The sequence below is a fragment of the Passer domesticus genome, chromosome W, assembly GCF_036417665.1.
Source record: "Passer domesticus isolate bPasDom1 chromosome W, bPasDom1.hap1, whole genome shotgun sequence".
Classification (NCBI taxonomy): Eukaryota; Metazoa; Chordata; class Aves; order Passeriformes; family Passeridae; genus Passer; species Passer domesticus.
Genome location: NC_087511.1, coordinates 42,429,279 through 42,441,742, shown reverse-complemented (window position 1 = coordinate 42,441,742; position 12,464 = coordinate 42,429,279). Strand labels below are relative to the sequence as shown.

At 49.1% G+C, this 12,464-nt stretch overlaps 1 protein-coding gene across 31 annotated transcripts in view; it reads right to left on the bottom strand.

The window, feature by feature from the left end:
• The window catches only part of LOC135289121 (uncharacterized), a 262,105-nt gene that overhangs the window by 29,767 nt on the left and 219,874 nt on the right, over window positions 1–12,464 (bottom strand). For 20 of the 31 annotated variants that reach the window (XM_064402475.1, XM_064402478.1, XM_064402480.1 and 17 more), the window contains 2 exons: window positions 576–632; window positions 320–431 (listed from right to left, as the gene is read on the bottom strand). In XM_064402475.1, coding sequence (XP_064258545.1) covers window positions 320–431; window positions 576–632 — 169 coding nt within the window. Of the gene's footprint in view, window positions 1–315; window positions 432–575; window positions 633–8,600; window positions 8,743–9,549; window positions 9,640–12,464 lie in introns of those variants that run through there. The other 11 variants (XM_064402509.1, XM_064402510.1, XM_064402519.1 and 8 more) reach the window with 5 other exon arrangements.

The window sequence follows — 12,464 nt, the reverse complement described above, 5'->3', positions numbered from 1 at the left end:
TACTGATGCTGGGACAGAATGTTGGAGAGACAGCGCTGATGCTGTGCCAACACTGCCCAGCAGTAGCCAAAACACTGGTGTGTTATCAACACCTTTCTAGCTACCAGTGCAAAGCACGGTGTGGGAAAATGACCGGGGACCCTGTGGACCGGTAACTGGGGATTCAATTAGAGGAAACTTAGGACTTATATTAGCATCCTCACAGGAGTTATAACAGTATGGGAATTATAGGGTAAATCACAGTTGCTGCTCCCTGAGTGGAATACAGTTGGCATGACTTGAAACCTATTCCATGATGATTCCCCATACACACACACACCTGCTAAGAGGGATGGAATGGAGGGTGGAGCGGAGCGAAGGCCAGGCTCTGCAGAAATCCTTGCAGGGAAGGGAACTCCATGGTACTTTGCAGCTGATAAACAGCATACCACCTGTCAACCAAGGGAGACAGGGGAAGATGTCTTACTGCTGAGACAGCAACTGTGGTGAAACCACTCTCCTTAGATGAACTTGCTTCATTAAAGCCTAATAATAATAATAATATCAACGCACACCTCCGTCCCAAAGTTACCCACCTCCAAAGTGCGACCATCCCTCACTGGGCATGTGCTCTCTGTTCTTTCTGACTGTACCTGTAAAGCAAAGCAAGAGAATTCTACACCAATCAGTAACAAAGGTATGTATGACTAGAGTCACTCAAGCTCCAACTAAACACACAGAAATAGTATAAAAATAAGTCAAGAATGGGGAAAAGTTAGGAAAGACTCCATCGTAGCTGCTGGGATCAGTTGATGGGCTGAACCTGTCTTCTCCCCCATAGAGATGCCTATTGGATAAGAATCATACTCTATGCATGCTGAACATTTTAGTGGGGATTAGAGCTTGTCTGTGTATTCCTTCAAATATATTTTTGCAGTCAGACACTATCACCGACAATCTTCCAACCTTAACCTGTCACAATTTATATTAATAAAGCGTGTTATTCCATAAAGTGTTAGTGTGAATCTTTGGCAGACGCTACCAGTCGGCGGCAGCAGGGTAACACAATGGGCAAAGGGGAAGACCTGCTGCGGGGGTCTCTCTTACACTGTTGGTGTGTTTCCCTAAGCCACTCGAACCACCCTCTGATCCTGTAGGACTGCTCAGTGAAGGATCCCCCCAATGGGATGCTGACAGACTGGTCGGGCACAACGGTCTCAACTTTGCTGAAAGACAGACAAATTAACCACTAAAGACTGAGTAAATCTCCCCACACCAAGGGTCAAGGAAGCCTCCTCCCTTTTTCACGTGACACACGGCACTGTGAGAGCTGCTATGGGGAAATGAACTCCATCTTAGCAACACCCAAACCAGCATCATTGGGGCCTGATTCTCAGCTGTCCTTTGCTGCTGAAATTGCAGTTATAGAAGACAGATTGGTACCTGCCCTTCACTCAAACTAACATTCAGTCCTGGTCCTAAAATCTCTAAGCCGCCAACACCCTTCTACAAGGAAGAATATGCCTTTTAGGCATTATGAGGTCAGACCATGGCTGGCTGCCAGGGGCTCAGCCAGCTGTTCTCTCACCACCCCTCCTCAATAGGACAGGAGGAGAAAATAAGATGAAAAAGTTCCTTCAGGACATAGCCACCTGCCAGATCTAAGGGCAGCAGGGAAATACCTGCCCCAGACAGCGCTTTACCCTTTCTTAAATATGCTTACACAAGGGTGCCACCAGCTTTGCTGAGTTGCTCGCTTTTGGCTCTCAGGGAAGTCTGGTGCCTAGCTGGTGAAAACTAGCTGTGACTAGTGCAGAGCAGACCCCCGCCTCTTCTCACAGAGGCCATGCCTGCAGGCCACACTCTGTGTGCAGTTCTCTTCCCCAGAATTCAATACAAAGAGGCGGGCAGACTGGAGAGCATCCCAAGGAGGGCCACGAAGATGCTCAAAGGGCTGGAGAACCTGCTTTTGCTGATACCTTTTCTGCCGATTCTTCAAGCGACCTAAAACACCCATTTGCACTACTTGGCAGAGTCAGAGGGATGGCAAGAGATATCACTGAATACTTACAGAAGCAGGGAATAAGCCTAAGTCCTAAATACTCGGACAAATGGGCTCAGCATGATCCAAAAGCTGTGGAGGAACATCTAAATACAGCTAGCAGCTGCATGAAGGCCAGCAATGACAAAGGAATTAGTTGCAAAATGCTAGGCACCTGCCTAGGCTCAGGGGGAACCTCCACACAGTATTCCAGTACTTCAAGGGAGCCACATGGAGAAGACAAGGGACAACGGGCACAAGTTGCACCAGTCCCCATTGCTGAAGGTTTTCCACATGCAGTTGGACAGGGTGCTAAATAATCTCATCTAGGCACCCTTTCCCACAAGAGGCTGCAACAGATGATCTTTCAAGGTCCCTTCACACCTGGGCTGGTCTAGGATACTACGATTCTCCAGTGGGGGTTGGGAGTTTTAACTGGGGGGGGGTCTGCAGCATGGTGCCAAGGGAGATTGTGTGCTCTGACCCGCAACTTTGCTGCGTTGCAACTCAGCACTATGACTGAGTCCTGCCTACCTTCCCCACCTGTGCCCGCTGCTGCTGAGAAGATTCCAGCTGTCCGCCACCTGCACCTCGACCACTACTAGCACTGAGACCAGCTGCCACCCCCGTGAGTTTGCAGGAACCCTTTTGAAAGGGGAAGCACCCCCTTTTCCTCTCTCATCTCGGTGCCAGCCCAGGACACCTGGGGAGGTTCCAAGCTCACATCGGAGCAGCCTCTGCCAGCTGCAAATCACCTACTGCAGCTTTTGCCTTGCCTCTCCTACCAATGCCCTTTTGGGTCTTTGAAATTCCCACTCCTGAAGTAATCTATGCCGAGGATACACAGGGCCTCTGGACCAGTCATGATGGGGTGTTTGTGCCATTCCTTCCTGCTCAAGCTCACTTCAGCTTCCAGTCCAGTCAGCTGTTGGGATCCCCCTATCACCCCAGAAATAGAGATGGATTCTGCCCCCACATTTCTCAATGGCATTAAAGTACATCATGTGCCAGTGTCAACTAAAGCCTTACACTTTTTTGGGTCCGATGTGCCAGGCCATCGGATCAACACAGTCCAATAGACCCTCTCTTCTACCTGGCTAGAGAAAGGGCCCCTCTAGTTCTGGTCATGGTACTCATTGTTCCCTTCCTGCAAAAATGACCTGGAGGTCCCTTCAAGAGGACTGGACATAACATCATCACTCCCATGCTGCTGGGAGTATACCCTCGTGGAGTGTACACTCTCTCCTTAGCTGGGGGACACCTGATGCTAACAGCAGAGACTCTCGTCTGTCCTGATGAGATATGGAAGATTCCCTCCTTAAGCTCCTCTCTTAGTTTCTGGTAGCCCTCTTCAATTTTCTCTTCCAGGCTCCAGACATGCCCAGCCAGTTTTGTTTCCACAGGCGAGATGTGGGCCCGTAAGGGGGCGGCAACAGTGTCTTCATAAATGCTGCGTTTGGTAACCAAAGCACCCACCTTATCTTCTCCCTCCCTCCATTGCAGCGTCGCTAAGTAACAGGAATATATTTCTGACCCAAGCTGAGCGAATTTCAGCCACATTTGTGATGCGCACTGGACACCGTCTGGACTTTTAGGGAATCCCTTGTCCTCTGAAAAAACAATCTCCAGCACAGCTAATTCCCTCAGGCATCGGACACCTTGCACCATCATGTTCTACTGTCCTTGCAGCACATGGAGGTCCTCCTCACAACGGTGCCTTTCCCTCACACTTGACAGCAGTCGTCGCCAGAGGCTCAGAGTTTCCTGTCTTTTCCTGATCCCCTGGTCAATAGCCACACCCCGGGACAGGGATCCCTGTTGCCTGCCTTCGATACCATCCGGAATTCGATCATTAGCCATAGCATCCCGGATTCAGAGCAGCCTGGTCAACATGGACTCATTTGCCTCGCATGTGAGCTCTCTACGCAGCTCATGCAGCTTGCCCAGGGATAATAGGGATCGAGTGACGTTTTCTGGCTCTGTCTCTCCTGCTGGATGTGAAGGTCCTGCCTCTTCCTCGTCATTCACTATGCGGATTTTCTTTTCTGAACAAGGGCGACTGCCACCAGCTTAGGCTGTCCTTCTGGTCCAGCAATGGCTTGCATGCATACGGTGCCTGTTGATTTTGTGAAATACAAAGTTGTGTTTCATGTCAGGTAAATAAAGGTAACCTGTGTAATTGTAATTGTGAAATGTGGGGAACACGGCCGTGGGACAGTTATAAAGACGAGTTCTAATAAACAACCGTGGAAAGCAAAGCATGGAAGAAGGCCTTTGAACCAATCTTTTGTTTGCAATTAACTATTATAAGTCTTAAGCTGTTTTTGTAATGAGAACCTTTGAATTATAGCTTGAGAATGTTGCTTTGTATTAGGGATTTTAAACTGTAGCTTTAGAATGCATAAAGGATTTAAACAAAAGAAGGAAGTGAACCCATCCCAAGCTCCTATTGAAATGGCAAAAACATCCTGAAAAAAGAAGATGGACATCAATGTCGCTGATTACTGATTTAGAAAGGGAAGCTGGACATCACTGTCATAGATAAATGGTCCTAGAAAATAGATGCTGGACTCCACATCTGACAGCTGGACCCCACCATCTGGGATATACATCCTGGGATGTACATCCTGGGATATTGAAACCTGGAATAGATCACAATCGAGTATAGAAATTGGAAAGGAACCAAAAATCACCATCGTCGATTTACGATCCTGAAGTATAGGGTTGTGACGTAAAAAACTGGAAATAGAAACTGCTGAGAAAGCTTATGAATATGCATGAATATGATCAATAAATACCAGCAAGCCCAGCAATCAGTGTGCAGTTGGAGGGGAAAACCCCCACCACTGTACCCAGCGCTGTTTTTGCTCATATGTTACCATATTAATTAATACATTGAATTACTGCTTGATATGTTGGCTGAGTCAAGCGTCTCATTTCTAACAATTTGTTTCCTTTTCCCTCTGGCTCAGATGTGGTTTGTGTGGACATGGTTCCTGTTGATTTGTTTCTTTTCTCCTCCTCCTGAAAGTGTTGCACCATACCAAGCAGTGTCTGGTAAGCAATGGCCAGGGCCCAGCATGTTGCTGTGAGTTGTCCATCTCTGGAGCTGTCAGAGCCTTTTCCCTTCACATAACTTATTCTTTTAACAGGGTCCTTGCAGTTGTTCAGAGGTGAACTTCCAGATCATTGGAAGAGAGAAGTCTTCCAAATACTGGCCCATCTCCTTCGACATCCCGTGCCACTCAGGATGATCTGCTCCCAGGGCAGGTCTGCAGACAAATTCCCTAGAAGCCTCTGTCCTGACTCTAAGATAAGCTTGCGAAGCCGCTCTCCATCTTTTACCAACGGTCCTGGCTCACTGATGAGGTTCCAGATGACTGGAAGCTGGCCAATGTGACACCCATTCACAAAAAGGGTAGAAAGGAGGATCCTAGTAATTATAGACCAGTCTGCCTGACCTCCGTACCAGGCAAGATAATGGAGCAGTTTAGATTAAGTGCCATCACGCAGCACTTACAGGATGGCCGGGGTATCAGACCCAGCCAGCACGGGTTTAGGAGGAGTAGGTCGTGTTTGACCAATCTGGTCTCCTCTTATGACCAACTGACCCACCTGGTGGATGCAGGAAAGGCTGTGGATGTTGTCCATTTGGACTTCAGCAACGCCTTTGACACTGTCTCCCACAGCATACTCCTGGAAAAGCTGGCAGCCCACGGCTTGGACAGGAGCACTCTTTGCTGGGTTAAGAACTGGCTGGGTGGCTGGGCCCAGAGAGTGCGGGTGAACGGTGCTGCATCCAGCTGGCGACCGGTCACCAGTGGTGTCCTTCACGGGCCTGTGCTGGGGCCTGTTTTGTTCAATATCTTCATTGATGACATGGATGAGGGTATTGAAACCTTCATTAGTAAGTTTGCAGGTGGCACCAAGTTGGGGGCATGTGCTGATCTGTTGGAAGGGAGAAGGGCTCTGCAGAGAGACCCAGAACGGTTGGATGGATGGGCAGAGTCCAATGGGATGGAGTTTAATAAGTCCAAGTCCTGCATTTTGGCCACAATAACGCCCTGCAACGTTATTGGCTGGGGAAGGTGTGGCTGGACAGTGCCCAGGTGGAAAAGGACATGGGGGTACTGGTCGACAACAGACTGAACATGAGCCAGCAGTGTGCCCTGGTAGCCAAGAAGGCCAACGGCATCCTGGTCTGTATCAGGAACAGTGCGTCCAGCAGGAGCAGGGAGGACATTCTTCCCCCGTACTCGGCACTGCTGAGGCCACACCTTGAATACTGTGTCCAGTTCTGGGCCCCTCAGTTTAGGAAGGCCGTCGAGGCACTTGAGCGCGTCCAGAGAAGAGCGACAAGGCTGGTGAGGGGCTTGGAACACAAGCCCTATGAGGAACGACTGACGGACCTGGGGTTGTTTAGCCTGGAGAAAAGGAGACTCAGAGGTGATCTTACTGCATTCTAAAACTTCCTGAAATGTGGTTGTAGTCAGGTGGGGGTCGGTCTCCTTCTCCAGGCAACAAATGCCAGAACGAGAGGACACAGTCTCAAGCTGCGACAGGGGAAATATGGGTTGGATTTTAGGAAGAAGTTTTTCACAGAAAAAGTGATACAATATTGGAATGGCCTGCCTGGGGAGGTGGTGGTCACCATCCCTGGATGTGTTCAACAAAAGACTGGATAAGGCACTTGGTGGCGTGGTTTACTTAAGGTGTTTGGGGCATGGGTTGGCCTTGATGATCTTGAAGGTCTCTTCCAAACTAGCTATTCTGATATGTAAATGGACCAAACTTATATCTGTCTGGAAAACTCATGACCATCGTCCATCTTGGGTGTAGCCTCTGAGGCCTCTGACTGCCCAAGGTGTGCCTTTTGAAGGCCTTTAATAAATACCTACTTTTATTCTCTTAACCTTGTCTAGCCTCTGTTCCAAGTAGCCACTCCAAGGCATCAGGCTGTGTGCCATTATTAATGAGGCCCCAGAAGTAGCAGCCCAGGCTAGGACAGGCAAACAAGACTGAATACACATTCCAAATGAAACTCATTGCCTCTGAAGTTACCATGCCATAAACGCAGAAAATCAGCAAAGCAGCTTTGATTCCTCTCCTGCTCATAAAGAGAGCATCATGATGAGCAAATACTTCCCCCAATGCAGAAATATGTACAGGGCACAACATGCAGGTGAATGCACCAAGAAACACAATGATCAGGAAAGTTGCCATACCCCAATACACAAATGCTTTAGAACAAAACTGTAATTCCGACCTCTCGCGAGCCTCACATTGGGCGCCAAAAGATGTGCTGGTTTAAAAGTAAACCGGCAGGGGAAATGAATCCCATTCAACTACCTCAAGAGAGATTACAGGTCGGAGCTACAATTTACTGGAGATTACAAAAAATACAATGAAACAGAGAAAACTGGTTTCAACCCACAAAGTTGGAGTCTATATTGGCACACTGTTCGTAAGTTGAGGGTCACAGTACTGTTGAAATTCTGGTCTTCCTCTGGATCCATCAAATGGAGGTGCCCCATGTGCCCAAACCCAAAGATTATATATATGCTCAGGTTCAGGTGAGAATGCTCAGTACCTCCCCCAGGACAGGGAGTTTCACAGTGGAGGAATGTAATACTGTGAGTCGTGGGATATTCTGGGAGTCTTTGATGGTCTAAGTCCTTGCAGCTGTCTATTACCCTAGTGCCATGGAGTCCATTATGGCCCAATAGCAAAGATAACCCCTCCCCACCCCCCACCCAGGCTGGGAGGGTATGTGCTGGTGCTTCCCCAGAGGAGAGTCATCAGGGCTGAGTCATTTGTGTGAAGAAAAGAAACATTACCCCGCCTTTGAAGGTTTGCCTCTTCTCCCTTATATCATTTAACACCCATCTTGTAACCTGAGGTGTTGGGTGTACAGGAGGCAGCGACTGCAACTGATCCATAATTAGCAGTTCATCAGGAATGACATAGAGGGTGGTACAATACAGTTTGCTTACAAGCACATAGTGCTAAACTGGCACCCTACTCCTGTTACCAGGACACCCAGGTCCAACAGGAGGTGGATGCTTCCAACACAGTGCACCATGGTGAAACCACCCTTGGAAAGCATGCATGTAGCCTCACACACAGCATCTTCTACAGTTTTAGCAGCAGCCTACACGGCCTTTCTGTACATTGGCGTACCACTGCCAAGGAGCTAAGACTTTGCTTCCTACAAGACACAGGAGACACTGCTAAGCGCTTCCAGCTTCACACAAACAGGCCAATCACTATCTATCTTTGAAATGCTGTTATCTGGCTGAAACATTCCACATACTTACATTCCAGGGAGACACCGTTTGAACTTGCAGAACTACTTCCCCTCAGTAAGACGCCCAAGACGGAAGTGATATCCCCATAACAAATCTTTATTGTGCAACTGCTGCTCAAAGCTTTTATCACCTTCCACAGACACACGGCAAAAAAAACTACACATCAGAAGCTGCTAGATTGATGGGCAACAGATGAAATCCATTCAGTGGCGATTGCACACGTGCAGCAACTCCTGAGGTGCCAAAATCTTAGCCAGGTGGCCAGTCCAACTGACGGCCACCCAGAACGGGTAGATGTATCCGACAGACAGACTGCCCACCCTCGGGCCCTTCATCCACAACCATCCGGAATCCATTGGTCAGGCCCAGGTGAGCAACACACATCTCGCCAACAATCATTACATGCCCAAGAAGCTGGAGAAGGAAGTACAAACCCATAAATAAGTAAAATCAAAAGAAAAATGAACACATAATGAGGGCAGAGGGCAGGAAGGGAAGGAACGAGAGCAGAGAACCACCCAGAGAAAGCAGCTAGCCAATTCCTAGCAATTCAATCATTGCATGTCAAATTAATGGCCATCCGACCGCCGGCAACTGAAGCGTTCCAAGCAAAATTACCAAGACCAATTATGCACGCCATAGGGGCAAAAGAGAGCTAGGCAATTTTTCTCAAGCTAAACAGCAAAGGACTACAAAACAGACACACAAGCTGACTTTGTCTCCAGGTTAAAGCCCCCACTGTGTCTTCAGGCAACATAACCAAACCTGGTGGAAAATAAACTTTAGGCTGCCTTTTGCGTGGGCTTACAAAGTCTTTGAACATGGCTTTCATAGCTAAAAGCAAAACATCCAGCACCTCTCAACCAGCTTTGTCCTTCCTTGCCCCTGACCTGCCAAAACCCCAAGCACTCTTCTGCATGTTAGAAGTTCTACTACTCTCACTCTAAACCACAACAATAGGCACCAGACTGTGCTCCAAAACAACACTGCATTTCGCACCAGAAGTACATACCCAGGAACCAGCACTGCTTGATAGCACTGCTTTTAGTCAAAAAGCTCAACTCCATTACAGGCTAGAGGCAAAAAGATGATAGCGCCAGAAAACCCAAAGAAGCCTACTGTGCTCTATCAAGAGGGAAAAGGGGGATGGGAAAGAGTCTAGTAAATGAGGAACTATCTACAGGTACAATATAGCATACAGAAAGCTTACACGGTACTTACAGATTCACCAGAACCTCCTGCTTCAGACAACTTGATAATTGGCTCCTTAGGCATGACTAGGAAAAGCGATAGATCATGCAGCGTATGGCACTGGAGGAAGATTAAACAGTTAAAACATAACCGGCGTCAGAGAAAGCTAAGAGCTAATGCAAACCCATCTGCCCGGCGGAACTCCGACAGAAGCAGATTACCAGATACCCCAAACACAAGCCAGAACATTGATTTTTTTCTTGCATGATTATAATGCTTTCTATACCCAAAACACAACATCTTTACAGAGCGCCCTCCAGAAGTGGGATTTGTCATGCAAGACGATGGGCACAAGGAGATGGGCAACTACTTATGACTAGCAACTTGTGATCAGTGATGTTTTAGTTCATGCTTATTCTTTCCACAGCAGGTTTTCTATTGGCTTTGTGTGGTCTACGTAGAGGCAGGGGACAAATGGCTTAACTGAATCCTCAGAGTTTAGTGAAGTGGAAGAGCAGCGGCCATTCGTTTCCCACAGGACAAGGGAGCTCAAGTATCGAACACGTGCATAATGACAGGAAGCCTGCAAGTGCATAGGACGAGTCTGTCTTCTATACCCCCATCCAAGCTCTGCCTTTAAAAGCAGAAGGCATCCCTAACTGTTAACTTTCAGCATTCTAATAACTAAGTCATATGGGATATTACCTTAAAGTTAACATCGCATAGGCAACGGCTGTATTGGTTTCCCCCCCGGGCTAAGCAGCTCACTCTAGTTTCCAGTACCAACACTCGTGACCCTTGCAAGCATGATGTTATCACGGTCTTACTTCCCCACAGAAACAAGTTCTGGAAAGCCGTTGCAGCCTGCAGGATGACCATTTCGTACTTCTTAATTTTTTTTTTTTTTTTTTTTTTACTAGAGAAAGCCGGAATTCCTTGTCCTAATATTCCAGTTTGCGGATTCAGAAGCAAAGCCTAGCACAGCAAAGCTGCGAAACCTCTTCGAAGCTGTTAGGAGGCACATTGAGGCCAAGTTACCGTCAGAGGTCCTTATCTACGCGCGCACACGACACGGTGGGGGTGGAATGCGAGGCGAGTCCGGACAGCACCAGCAACCCAGTACGCCCGCGGCAGCCGGAGGGGTGGGGGTGCGGCTCAGAACAAGCTTAGGGGATGGTGCAGTAGAGAGCGCCACAACCCAGAGAGGCCCCGTTCGTCCCCCGTCCCTGCACCCACCCGCAGCAGCACCCTGCCGCTCGCGCGGGCACCGCGCGCCGGGTCCTCGGCTCAGATGCCCGCAAGCGCGGGACGAGGGGGAGAGGGGGGAAGGGAAGAGGAACCGCGCACAGAACAAGGGTACGGCTACCTCCTCGTCCTCGTCGCTGACGATAGCAGAGAAACGCCTTGCCGATAATCTTTCCGAAGACAGTAGTGGCGCCACCGGGGCCAGAGGCCAGCACCCCCACACTCTCGCCAGCCAAAGACAACGCCCGTGTCCGCCCCGACACTTCCTCCACTAAGCCGGGCCCTTCGCGGCGCCCATTGGGCCGACGGATCGTGGCCCGCGTCTCGATTTGCTGTCTCGCCTGTCGTTTCCGCTTTCCCCCGCCCCCTTGGCGAGTCCGCCCTCGTCGACCTGATGCCCGCGGGGCGCGGAGGGATCTGCCCCGCGTAGTGCTGCGACCCAGAGGGCGGGCTACGAGGTCGCAGAAGAGGCTGTAGTAGCTACAAGTACTGTTTCTTGCTTTTTGTTACCGCATCGAGTCCACCCCAAAGGTGCCTGTGCCTTTTTGCTGCTGCTCCCTCCAGTCAAATGACTGCTTTGGCCAGGACAGGCCTGGCTTTACCTTCTCAGGACATTTTGAAAAAACAACAGGAGTTGCTCTACATTGTTTGCTGAAAGCCCCACTTCCATGGCAGATATTTCTAAGGTGCACTTCTCCTGGAAGCAAATAAAATGTAAAGCGTGCATTCAGCACTGCTGGCTTGAGGGCTCAGGAGAGTAGGATTTGCCTTAAGCTGGATAGGAGGCTTTTAGAAAAATAGGCAGTGCCCTCAAAGCTGCCCAAGGGTGGTCTGTGGTGCCCTGCACCCCTGAGGACAGTGAGCATATTGAATGGTTCACACAACTGTCTTGTAACATATACGAACCCTGCTTTCCTCTATATGGGGCTAAGGAGATCCTTGGCCGCCTTTGAGGCAAGAGCACATTGTCCTATTTTGCAAAGCTGCTTTCCAGCCGATCGGCCTCCAGCATGTACTGGTGCATGGGGTTGTGCCTCCCCAGGCGCAGGACTTGTGTATTCACAGGTTCCTCGGGTGGTCTCAAAAGAGATCTTTTCCTATGATGGAAGGGACTTTGTTCCCCAAGCCCCTGCCTTGAGGTTCAGGGTCCCAAGAGGTTTGATAACCGTGCCAGTGAAAACAGAGGAAAATGAATCGCCGGGTACCACAGCCTTTTCCATGTTGCTGGCCACTAGACCTCCTGGCTTATTTATCAGCGGTGTCCGGGCACCTGGGTTGCATATGCGTTCTTTAGTCTTATTTTCTGACCAATGCACCTGTGGAAGCCCATAGTATGATTCTTTACATCCCCTGCCAAATTCAGCTGCAGCTTTGCCTTAGTTTTTCTGATCCCATCCCTACAGACCTGGGCAGCATCTTTAGATTCTTCCCAGAACGCGTGTCCCTGCTTCCACTACCTATGCGTTTCCACTTTGTGCTTCAGCTCGACCAGAAGACAAGGCCATTACTCAGACACACTCATCTCCTGCCGAACTTGCCTGATTTCTTACGTCAAACTTATCCTCTTAATCAGGTGGCCTATAGTAGATACCAAGCACAAGGTTTCCTTTGTTGGCTTGTGTGGGATGATGACCATGGAGCCAGAAAAGCGTTAAGGCCTAAACCGTGTAACCTCCACCTTATCTTTACCGATGGAGATC